General features: G+C 40.5%; 1 protein-coding gene across 6 annotated transcripts in view; it reads left to right on the top strand.

Moving 5' to 3' along the window:
* The window catches only part of LOC135488537 (uncharacterized), a 42,878-nt gene extending 31,600 nt beyond the window's left edge, over positions 1 to 11,278 (top strand). Inside the window, exons 13-21 of one of the 6 annotated variants that reach the window (XM_064773191.1) lie at positions 407 to 449; positions 905 to 943; positions 5,079 to 5,135; positions 5,463 to 5,534; positions 5,891 to 6,097; positions 6,472 to 6,754; positions 7,276 to 7,433; positions 7,872 to 7,997; positions 8,308 to 11,278. In XM_064773191.1, the coding sequence (XP_064629261.1) occupies positions 407 to 449; positions 905 to 943; positions 5,079 to 5,080 (84 nt within the window). In that variant the 3' untranslated portion in view covers positions 5,081 to 5,135; positions 5,463 to 5,534; positions 5,891 to 6,097; ... (2 more) ...; positions 7,872 to 7,997; positions 8,308 to 11,278. Of the gene's footprint in view, positions 1 to 406; positions 450 to 904; positions 1,700 to 5,078; positions 5,136 to 5,462; positions 5,535 to 5,890; positions 6,098 to 6,471; positions 6,755 to 7,275; positions 7,998 to 8,307 lie in introns of those variants that run through there. The other 5 variants (XM_064773198.1, XM_064773184.1, XM_064773204.1 and 2 more) reach the window with 5 other exon arrangements.
* The last annotated feature ends 1,619 nt before the right edge of the window (positions 11,279 to 12,897 follow it).

The following is a 12,897-nucleotide window of genomic DNA, read 5'->3' as shown; positions in this document are numbered from 1 at the left end:
TGGTAATGCCTGGGGGGGGGGGGGCGTTTCCCAGGGCGTCTCCCGTGTGTGTCCAAACCATCCTCACTATCTCTTTTGCACTTGAATATTTATTCTTTCCTGCCCTGTTCTTCCTCATAGATCATCAGTATAATCAAGTTAAACCAATTCACCATTTGAAAAACCTAGCTCACAAAAAATAATAATTTACAAATTATTTGTGATGGATTTTCATGCCATAAGCTTATGCTGGTTTAAAAGAGATGGAACAGAAGCAAGACTATTTATTATACTAAGGCTTGGAAATATATTGTATTCGTATTTGGTATTAGGTAACTTATTGCAAATTACAACATGTATGTTTTCATATTTTAATTACCTGATATTCATCCCACATCTCCTTCATCTGATCCTCTAACGAACCAAGGAAGTTCCGCTGCCAGAGATGCGCGTGATAGGCCTGCTGAATCGTAAGTGCAGCTTCTTTCATTTTCAAACTGGGGATTAAAAAGCATAGTAGCTGCACCAAGTCTAATCTAATAGAAAGTGTGCATAAGTGTGAAATAATGAAGTCCTATTCCAAGACAGAAGCCGTGGCCTTTGCACAGATCTGGCTAAGAATTTCTTATATTCCTGGTGATAAAGATTTGGAAATCAATGATGTCGAAGATTTCACTATAGTCTATTTCACAAGGAAATGTTTATTAACTGTTATGACTATTTTGGTTCTCCCATACCCAAGTGCAAACAGGTTTAAAAATAGCCAGCATCCACCCGTTATTACTGCACAATCTCTCGCCACTCATTGCCCTATTTATTTCTTTAGAGCAGAAGCTATTCTCCACAAGACTGGAACACATCCCTTATTATGGTGTTGGGTATTATTAGAGCAATCGATAAATATCCCTAATAAAACACATTTCAGGACCACATTGGATACTGGTAGTGGTACCACTGGTGATGTCCCTCACCGAAAGGCAGTGCACTGAAAATGACTGCATCACACTGCTTTTGACTGAAACCCCCACTGCATATGACTGTCTTAGGCATATCATTTTTTCTTAATGTTTTAATACCACTGATTTTGACTGAAAGACCACTGCAAAGCACTGCCACTTGCATATCATTATGAACGACGTATTTCAAAAACACTGCCTATGACTGAAAGACCACTGATTTCCACTTCTCCAACTCTGATCGAAACCCGTGGCATTTTCAACATGACTGAAAACCACTGCTTTATGACTGGTGAGATTAAGACTTGATGGCAGTGTAAAGCAGTGGTAATTGCAGTCAAATTCAGTGTTAAATATCACCCATAATGCAACCTGAGACAGGAAGCTAGTAAGTTTGAATTTGATAGTCAAACATTCAAGAAATCATGGTAGCTCTTCATATTTCTCGATATTTACCCGAATTTCAATATGAGAAGAGGGGAGTTTTAGTCAGTTTGAATTGGAACACATAAGGAGCCAAATGAATGCAAAAAGGGTAATCTAGACAGACACTGAAGTTGTATTTTCAGCAAATCAAGAAGGCTGTAGGCCCTATAGGTGTTGTAATGCATGCATACACTGCAAGATATCTGCATGTATCTTCATGCATCTACTGTAGGCCCTATAGGTGTTAATTGTAATGTATGCATACACTGCAAATTATCTCAATACACATCAATCAGTAGATCATTATTCTACAGGCAGCGTGCAGCCCCTGCGAAATGAATTTTACCTTAGGTGGATTTTGTTGGAAATAGCTGGAATTTCCAGCTCTTGGCTGGAATAAGCTGACACTTTGAATTTAGAGAGTTTCATCGAAAAGTTATAGCTGGCAAAAGCTGACAAAAACTGGAACTTTATCCATTGGGTGGAAATTCTTGGCATTTTCTGGAACTTTACTTTTCGTAAAAGTTCCAGCGCTGGAAATCTCTGTCACTTTACTATGAGATTGTCAGAGCTGGAATTAGCTAGAAATTTCAAATTCGATGTTTCTGACAATTGTTGGAAAAAGCTGGCATTTGCTGGCATTATGCAAATTGCTATTATGTTATGCAATTCTATCATGTGGTCTTATCACCTGACCTATCCCATGATGCATTACACCTCAGACAGGAACTAGTAGGTTTGAATTTTCAAGTCAAACAAAGAAATCATGCGGGAGCTCTTCTTATTTCTTGATTTTTACCCCGAATTCGATATCAAGATATCCAAAGTTTACACAAATTGAATTGGAACACATAAGGATTCAAATGAATGCCAAAAGGGTAATCTGGACAGGCCTTGAGGTTGTTTTTTTAGCATATGAAGAAACCTGAATCAGTGCATGTGCTGTAAGCCTGTAATGTATTATTGTATGCATGATCGTTGACCCGGACGGTATCATAACTGTAAGATTTTGCATGGGAGATGTCCACAGCTCATGACTCCTGTAAGTGATGGAGTCAATCAACAGTCGGCTTGCTCCATCGTTCTTTTCTTGCCGTGCAGTGATGTTATTTGGACATCCATTTTGGACGTCAGTCCCCGTCTTTAACCCTGCCCTCCAGACATCAAAGTGACAGAGTGTGCTATGTGTGGTTAACATCATGATGATGTCACGATATCCAGTTAAAACGGCACCTCTTTTTTATTTGGCTCACCTTGTGAGCCTATGCGATGATGTGGCGTCCATCGTCGGTGACGGCCGTATTGTTAGCGCGGCACGTTTCGTAAAGTCTGAACTTAAAATTGGTACACATATGTTCCATTGGGCCCTGGGGCAATTCACACCGATCTGGTCAATCCATGATCCTCAAACTTACGAGCCTAATATTACAATGTGAATACTTTGCACTATCTATATTATTAAACGAGAGGCAGAATTTTCTTGTCAGTGATTGTCAATGACGTCATCGTATCAACTGATCACAATTAGCTAAGATGTAAATGACGTGCTGCCTCCAGGACGGGAATTGAGCCCTGACGACGCCAGTCGGCATTGACGAGCACTCCAACCCAGGTCATGTGGCAACTTAAACCATCTGCAATGGGGAAGTGTCCGCCTGGCAGAGGTGTCTGCAAGGAGCCTCTGAGTGAAGCAATAATCTTACGTTTTATATGATGGGCCTCTTATGCTCGTGTAAGTCCATTCAACACACACCAAGAATGATATTTACATTATAACAGTGTGACAAGACTGTGTCAGAAAACTAAGGGATTAGGTCAGTGGCATATGCTCAAAACTTAATAATGCCACAGCAATCATGTTTGCAAGTGACATAAATCACTTGTTTGCATAGATAATTTCAGGTGCCCGCAACAAGAACTGGTCATCCTAGCAACCTCTATTGGAAGCAAAATCAACCTGCAACCTTTAATCATATTTCTGTGTGACAGAAATTGCTTGTTTGCAGTTATAATTGCAGATGCCATCAAAATTGAATTAGAATTGGAAATCGCACGGCCAGGGATCAAGCAAAATCAACATGCAATCATGTTTGCATGTGAAAAATTGCCTGTCTGTGGTGATAATCGCAGGTGCGTGTGAGAAGATTGCAATCAGCAAAGTCAAAACCAAGCGATTATCGGTTTTACTCCACGACAAGAGATCTTCTTGTTGCATATCACAACGATTCTAATCATAGTCACTGTTGAGTGACGAAAAATGCCTGTTAATTAGTGTGCAGCGCTCTGATTGATTCAAACGTCGAGCAGGTCACTCAGTATTAAATTTCCAGCTAATGTCAACTAATGCCAGCTATTTCCAATAAATGACAGCCCTGACATTCCTCGTTGCATGCTGAATTTGTAATTTCCAGCTAATGTCAACTAATGCCAGCTATTTCCAATAAATGACAGCCCTGACATTCCTCGTTGCATGCTGAATTTGTAATTTCCAGCTAATGTCAACTAATGCCAGCTATATCCAATAAATGACAGCCCTGACATTCCTCGTTGCATGCTGAATTTGTAATTTCCAGCTAATGTCAACTAATGCCAGCTATTTCCAATAAATGACAGCCCTGACATATGTAAATCAGCTGGAAGGTCTGGGTCCAGATTTTTCCACCTAATTCCAGCTCTGGAAATTAGGTTCCAGCTAATGCCAGGTTATGCCAGCTTTTTCCAGAGCTGGCATTTTCTGGCACTGCCATTTACCAAAATACCGCCAAACTCCAGCCCTGACATTTTCTGGAATTTCCAGCTAATTCCAGCCTCCTGGCAAGGAAAAATAGTTTGGAATTAGGTGGAAATTGCCAGCTTTTGCTGACAATTTCCAGTCGAATTTCGCAGGGGTGTTACTTTATTTGGACGTCAATTTGATCTAGCTTCAATCCCTGACATCACTGACAGTAGCTATGTGCCATGTGTCGTTTCAATTGTCTAGTAACCCCATCTGATCACTGTCATTATGACAAAGTTTGCAATGACGTAGGTCAAGGACGTGAATTTGTCATCTTTTTACTGTGTCACGTCATCATGCAATGGCGATGTCCTCTATTTGTGCAGATGACGTCATCACTGACATATTGGACGCAAACACACCGTCTAAAATAGGAGAGCAAAAGTAACAGTTCGCTGGAAGTTTTTGCTTTTTCGAACAATTTCTTTGGTTGTCATCAGCACAAGGGGGTCACGTCCCCCAAACCTCTCTCGGCATCCGTGCCTGCATGCCATTAAATAAATTATTCATATTAACACTGAAAATGACTGCTCCCTCCAAGAGGTTTTGGAAATGGCAGTCAAAATCAGTGGTGTTTCAGTGTGGATTCAGTGTGCTGCGAAATATTTAAATTAACACTGAACCCCACTGCCAGCCCTGTGCATGATGCATAGTGGGGAGTCATTTTCAGTGTCAAAAGCAGTGGAAATCAGTCAGCCTAAATATTTAAATGAGCACTGCTTTTGACTGCCTTACCACTGATTTTGACTGTCTTACCACTGCTTATGACTCCCTAACCTCTATTTCTGATTGCTGTATAACTGTATGCTTTGGTATTGCGTGACTGAAAAACACTCCCTATGACTGCTTTCCACTGATTTCAACACTGCCATAAAAATGTGAGGTAACACTGCAACCTGACTGAATCCTGACTGATATCACACTGCTTTTCGGTGAGGGGTAACCCGTGCAAGAGGTCGGGGTCGGGCTGCAAGACGCCAAGATAGGCCAACCCAGCTGTAAGTCTTGCTCTTCTTAAATCACCTCTCGGAAGATGAGCTAACGTGTCTGTAGCTGTGTTAGCTTTAACAAGAATAGCTTGGATGGACTCTACCGCTGAAGACGGAATCCCTAGGTCAATAAACCCAATTGGCTCCTACCGTAGTAGCACCTAAAAGAAACGCTCATCTCGCCTTGGAGGATGAATAAATGTACTCCCTATAGAATTTCAACTCCAAGTGCCAACCCTTTTAAGAACTAGTCGTGTCGAGGTCAAGGGTGGACCACAAACTGTTCAACATATTGTATTTCGAGCAATAAATAACACTAAAAAAACAAATTTTCAGGGCTACTACATCGCATGCTAGGGGTCGTGCTCGTGGTAGGAGAGAACAAAGACAAAATGTCCCAAATCATCTGTAAGTGTACCACTTATTCTAATATTGTTCTATGTATGATACCTTTTAGAATATGTAATTAAATTGAATTTTTATCAATAATTGAGGATAGGCCTGGTCTTGTTAGCTAAGGTCTTGACCTTATGAACAAAGGTTTGTGAGTTCGGTACCCTGTACTGCCTAATCCTTTGCAACTATGAGGAAGTTACTTTATTTCATCCTTATACTTCCACGTAGAAAAATGCATGTAAATGGCACGCAAACCATACCAGTTCAACAGTTCTCTGTGGAGAACAAAAATAGGGTAGTATGCGTGTGTGTAATAATTTGATTGATATTTCATGGTACATTTGCGAGGATCATATTCTTCTTTCCAGCTTGTTAAAGGATTTACTCACGGAATACCAAATGGCCACCCGGGAAGGCAATTTTGACCTGAAACAGAGGTTTGAGGTCGACAGGCAAAATGTCTTGGGTGCCACTATGGCAATTGCTAATGACATCAAATATACCTGGGATATAGATGTCACATTCATCAATGAGGAAGCCGAAGACATGGGAGGACCAAGAAGAGAATTCCTCAGGTATACTTCAGTACTGTTTTCTTTACCCTTTTGCCTTGACTGATGACAAGGACTTAAGTGACAATTTCAGCACTTGGGAGACATTGATACATATTTACTATGAATGGGCCAAATTCTATGATCCGTCAGGGCCTTCTTCACAATGGAGAAAACCATGTGCTGATATCTTTAGAGCATGTTACAATGTGTGACTGTCTTAGAAAGCTTGTCAAAGGCAAGCTATCCAAGATGACTTGCCAGAAATAATCTGATCCAAAACGAGTAAATTCAGGACCTGTGTAAAAGGAAGTGAGATGCCTCTCACCCTTAGTTAATTCAGCCGAATATGTTTTCAGGAAGTTATTAACAAGTTGTTTTTTATCTGTCTTTTTCAGCATCATAATGAAGGAACTCATTGAGAGCAATGAGCTGTTTGGAGGCCCTTCAGACAGTCGTTGTTTTGTTTTAAATTTACGCCAATTACTGCAAAAAAAATATTATAATGCAGGACATCTGCTCTCATGGAGCCTCCTGCATTATGGGCCAGGGTAAGGGTTCCTTGATGCCAGACTGTGGCATCTCATGTCAAACAGCAGTTATGAAGTTGAGGATGAAGTTGATCTAGGGCCCGAAAGATTCAACCTACCTGATGCAGATGCTTGCATCAATTTGATAGAGGTATGTAAATAACAAGGCCACCACCTACCATTCAATATGATATCATGTCAACATGCTGGGTTTTTATTCTATTCGAAATAGTGGGGTAAAGCTGCAGGTGTAAGACGCCTCCACTGATCGGCAATCATTCGAAATACTGGTAGTTCCTGTATGATCAAGTTGATCACAACAGACTGAATTTATGCCAAAATATTGCCACCTGAAATGCATTGGGCATTAAAATTGGCAATTCAAGGGGCCAATATCTTGGTGCCAAAAAATATGTCATCCGTGGGTGCTGCGATTGAATCATTGACCCTATTCTCCCCGGACAAACCAATTCTCTGCGGATGTACAAAAGTCTGATTTGCGTGTGAAACCAGCAAGGCATTGAAAAAGTTGAAAAAGACCTTTATCACTGTGCTTCACTGTGCAATTTGAGAATGTGCATCTAGTTGCCAGTTCACTTCTTTACGATGTCTTCTTAACTATTTCGACTAAATATTTTTAGATTTCGCAGTACAGTATTTTTTCATTTACAGCTTGATGCATGTGAAAGTGATGAGGATTTCGCCTCAAAATGTCAACACCTCACAACTTGGGGAGAGGCATGCGGTTATCAAGAAATATCCGAACTGACTCAGCTGAGCCAGAGAAAAGAACTGGTTCACAATATTGTCAGATACTTCCTTGTGGACAGGTAAGACACTTCTGCTTTTTGGCTTTGATCATCTGTCATCCGGCTGATTTTCTCTAAATGGTGACGTTGACGAGACCGACTGTAATACATATCATGTATAGTCAACACATGGTGTAATGTATTTCAGTGATTTCGGAAAGAGTGTGCTGAAGGTAGAGTGAAAAATCAGCCACCAATACTATCATGAGGACTTTGGATCAGTGACACCTGTTGCTGGAGGAAGTGAAAACAAAATGAGCTCATTTCATAATTAGTGTGCACTAAAATCTTAAAGACTTCAAAGTATTTTTTATTGTGCATTTTACTACATGTCAATCACTCTCTTAGGGCACATGCAGCTATTACGCAATTTCAAGAAGGCATGAATAGTCTTAGGTGGTCTTTTCAATATTATAAAAAGAAACCCACAATTATTCGTCCCTGTCATGTGCGGTGCAGGGAAAAAGATGACAGTCCAGGAGCTGTCCGACATCTTCCGAATCAATTATCGGAACCCAAGGGATGAGGCTGATGATGAGCATGCTGTAATGAAATGCATGACGATGTTCCTCCAAGATTGCGAAAGTAAGTTTTTTAGCTCACCTGTGGGGACCATATAGGATACCGTGGCGACCAGCGTCGTCATCGTCTGTTGTAGAGCACGTTTTGAACTGCTAGGGCTAGATGGCTGAAACTTGGCATGGTAGCTTTGGGCAATATCAGGGTCAGAATTGCATGGATAAAATTGCCCAAGTTTCTGGTTTCTAGTTCTGGTCAAAAATATTTCGTATCCAAGTGTGATCACCGTGGAAAGCATCTGGAAAGCACCCTGGGCATATCACGTCATATTCATTCTGTTCCTGTAGTTTATGCCGTATTTTTATTGCTTTTGCAGGTGGAAAATTTGACATAACTGTCAACGACATTTTGATATTTGTCACGGGAGCCAATCGAATTCCACCACAAGGCTTGGGGATGATTGATGTTGAATTCTTTGACCAGCTTCCTAGGGAGGAACGCTTAATCACCCCGTCGACCTGTGCTCTGCTGATCCGCCTGGACAGATGACTCCAGGTGCAGGAGTATTTTAATAGAAAGGTGGAGTTTGCTGTAAGGGAAGGCCTTGCAGCAGGATTTGGAAAAATATAGTGCTAAAATGTTCACTACAGAATGTACATGTGAAGAGTTCAAAATCCACTTCAGGTCTTTTCAAGTAAAAGCAACTTTTCTGCTGCGGCATTAATGGCATTTGCATTAAAAATGACATCTTGATACTTGATTTTCGATGGGTTGTATATTTTGCATTGATTTGGCTTGGTATTCACATCAGGGGTACTGTCAGCTTTCCTTCACCATAGTTATCTCATTTTTTTCCTGAATGCCCTCTGGCGATTTTTGCATCTGAACTCGTCATGTTCAGTTGTGTTTTGACCCAGTTGGTTCACGACCGTTCAAATTTTTATAACCTTTTCTCTTTTACTGTTGGCTTTGTAAATCGAGTATTATTTCTTACATGTTGGAAATATTTAGTGTTTCTATATGTCTTCGGGCTCAGCAGTTTCTTATGTGTAAATTTTTTGTTTTGAGGATCAAGAATGTGGGCCAGTGACTGTTAGTGTTGAATGTGTAATGGTTTACCGAGTGTGCCCGACCTACGTCACAGGGGACAGAAAGGCCAATCGAGTACACACGGATAAGCGGCAACAAAGTATTAAGTTGAACATTATTTTGCACGCCTTACGTTCATGATTGTACCCCCTCTCACGAAAATATTGTATGCTCACAAAAATAAAGAGGTTTACAGTAGTCTAAAAAGAGTCACTAAATTTTGGAATAATTCAGTACATTATACAGGGTGTTAATCAATTGTTAGAAAAATGGCCAGGGCCATTGTGCTCACCTCATGTGGAGGAAAGATGGATAAAGAGCATGGTATTGTGTCATGTAGTGTTAGGTTTGATGTAGGTCCAAGCAATTACAATTTCCCCAAAATGGCCAATTTACAGTACATTCGACCTCTGTGACCTTGAAAAGTAGGTCAAATCAAAGAAGACCGGGTGACACATTGAATGGTTGTTAGAATTAGATGTACCTATGATATAAAATTGGTGCCAATCGGGCAAGTCATTACTAGGAATAATGGCATTTTGAAGAATATAGGATTTGGCCCCCTCCCTGGAGGCCAAACGGCAAATCAGATCGCACCAAACTTCGGTACCTGAGATCACCTGACCAAGGGGTACATGTGTACTTAATTTGTGATCAATAGTCATTGCAGTTAAGAAACGTGCCATAGTTACGGCCTGACGACGAATTTACGCCATTTGACCTCTGTGACCTTGACAAGAAGGTCAAATTAAAAACATGTGTGACATATACTGTATGGTGGTTAGATGTACCCATGATATCAAATTGGTGGCAATCGGGCAAGAAGTTAAGGAATAATCACATTTTTAAGGTTTTTTGATTTTGCCCCCTGGTGGTCAAGTGGTGAATCATATTGGACCAAACTTTGGTCCCTGAGATCACCTGACTAAGGGGTAAATGTGTACCAAATTTGGTATCAATAGTCATTGCAGTTTAGAAACGTGCCATCGTTACATCCTAACGGCCAATTTACACCATTTGACCTCTGTGACCTTGAAAAGGAGGTCAAATCAAAAACCCGGAGGATATATGATGCACCTTTGCTAGAAGTACCTACCATATTTTTTTCAAAATTTCCCGACTACTATTAAGGGAGATATTGCATATTTTCACTTTTAACGTTTGGCCAAACCATGAAACGAATCGGACCGAAACTTGGTCTCCAAGGTGTCATTACATAAGGGTACATGTGTACCAAGTTTCAACTCAATAGCTCTAACAGTTACGAAACGTGCCCTGCTAACGGACGACGGACGACGACGACGACGACGACGACGGATGACGGACGCCACGGTATGGGATAAGCTCACCTCTGCTAAGAGGTGAGCTAAAAAGGACCAGAAAAATTTGCAAATTCAGCTGCAAAAAAAGTAAACAGTTTGTCTGTCTATTCTTCCAAACCAAACAATTTTTCAAAATTTTGCTCAAAACTGGCCTTTTTCAGAAATGACTCCTCTTTTTCTCTGGTGTATTGTGTAATGACTTTTATGATATCGACTTGCACAATTGGTACAGTACCTATAAAATAGCACAAGTTTTTGCTGTCCATATCTGCAGTCACTTGCACAATTGGTACAGTACCTATAAAATAGCACAAGTTTTTGCTGTCCATATCTGCAGTCAATTAAACCATAATGTATATGGCAAGCGAGCGTTCGAAAAATTCATGTGATCAGGGGTAGGATTTTGTTGACGTTGCTTATAAAAAAAACCCTCTGGTTTTTATGAGATACTCTTGTTCTAAAACTTATGTTTGTATCAGATTCATTAATGATCATAGATTAATAGTTGGTATTTGAGTCTTGATCTCGAGTTATGCTTTAGAGTTATGTGATTTTAAGCACACTGGTTTTGGCGTTTTTTGGAGAGATGTTGCTCAGAGAAATGTAGAACTCCGAGTTCTCCAGACATCATGAATATGCGGTGCATGGTTATCCATCTGTAGTTGGCAATACTTAAGTCCATATATAGCACACCTATGAATATTTTAATGGAGTGTCTACTCAAAATATATTATGTTTCAAAAAACCATCTCTTTCATTCTTCATAATGTGATCTCGGGACATCAATCTCAGTACAAGGATTGTCACAATCTGGAGAAACCATATTGTCTGGATCTGTGGCACCTCGATCTTGGAGCATACAAGATGGCACTTGAGCAAACTCCGGATCCTACGACCGCATCGGAGGATAGTTCTGTTGGAGGAGCCCCTCCCTACATTGTTGTCTTGGGTGGAAATGTGCTCTGAGACAATCTTTTCCCTGATTTTCTGTTATCGGTGATACATGTATATGAATATTTTTATCAGAAGAAATAATTTCTGAGAAGGATCTAAGGCCTTATAGACCAAGGCATTGAGACATCATCACAACTTGACTCGCTTGCACCAGTTAGCTATACTATCAGTCCCCGAGTAAAGGCAGGAATGGGGTACAGCCCTGTCCCTTCAGTATTGGACGAGACATGTCTAAGACTGTCTACAGGTGATGCAAGGTCTTAGTAGGTTGTGACATCATATTGAGCGATTGGATGTTGTTGAGACACTTGACATATGGCTATATTATGCTACCAAATGTTCTTGGCCAATAGCGTAACTCGATTCACATCATGTGATTTCAAGTCATCACATCGTATCGGATCCAAAAAAGCAATAACGGATCCAAAAAAATGTCGTAACGGATCCTAAAAGGATTTAATCCAATCAAAATGAAGTTTACAAATGATCTTGGATGGTCGTCGGTAGTTACGTTTAAGAAACAAATTTGCCATCAATTCAAAAGCAAGATGGCTGTCATAAATTTCAATGCTGTTTACATTTTGTATATTTCATTAAAAACAAATTGTTTCATTATTTTCCTTTGGATTGATTTCTTTGCCAAGACATTTGGTTGCATAATATAGCAAATAGTGGATGTTTAAGGTCGTCCAATATGGAATTTTGCAAAGCCTCGTCCGCCATGACATTTCTTCGTCCCATCAAAATTCCATATCGGACTCCCAAACATCCACTATTTGTATAATATTGTCCACAGGGACATGGTCTTATACCAAGGTTGTGACATCATATCAAGCAAGGTTCTTGATCAAGACACTTTGGTCGTGTTGTCAGTTGTCTACAGGTGATGCGTGGTCTTAGTAGGTTGTGACATCATATCGAGCGATCAGAGGTTGTTGAGACACTTGACATATGGCAATATTGTCCACAGGGACATGGTCATATACCAAGGTTGTGACATCATATCAAGCAAGGTTCTTGATCGAGACACTTTGGTTGTGTTGGCAGTTTACAGGTGATGCAAGGTCTTAGTAGGTTGTGACATCATATCGAACGATCAGATGTTGTTAAGACACTTGACATATGGCAATATTGTCGACAGGGACATGGTCTTATACCAAGGTTGTGACATCATATCAAGCAAGGTTCTTGATAGAGACGCTTTGGTTGTGTTGGCAGTTTACAGGTGATGCAATGTCTTAGTAGGTTGTGACATCATATCGAGCGATTTGATGTTGTTGAGACACTTGACATATGGCTATATTGTCCACAGGGACATGGTTTTATACCGAGGTTGTGACATCATCATATCAAGCAAGGTTCTTGATCGAGACACTTTGGTCGTGTTGGTAGTTGTTTACAGGTGATGCAAGGTCTTAGTAGGGTGTGACATCATATCGAGCGATCGGATGTCGTTGAGACACTTGACATATGGCAATATTGTTCACAGGGACATGGTCTTATACCAAGGTTGTGACATCATATCAAGCAAGGTTCTTGATCGAGACACTTTGGTCGTGTTGGCAGTTGTCTACTGGTGATGCATGGTCTTAGTAGGTTGT

The sequence above is a fragment of the Lineus longissimus genome, chromosome 1, assembly GCF_910592395.1.
Source record: "Lineus longissimus chromosome 1, tnLinLong1.2, whole genome shotgun sequence".
Taxonomy (NCBI): Eukaryota; Metazoa; Nemertea; class Pilidiophora; order Heteronemertea; family Lineidae; genus Lineus; species Lineus longissimus.
The sequence above is the reverse complement of the archived record's forward strand: the minus strand, read 5'-3'. Positions and strand labels throughout refer to the sequence as shown.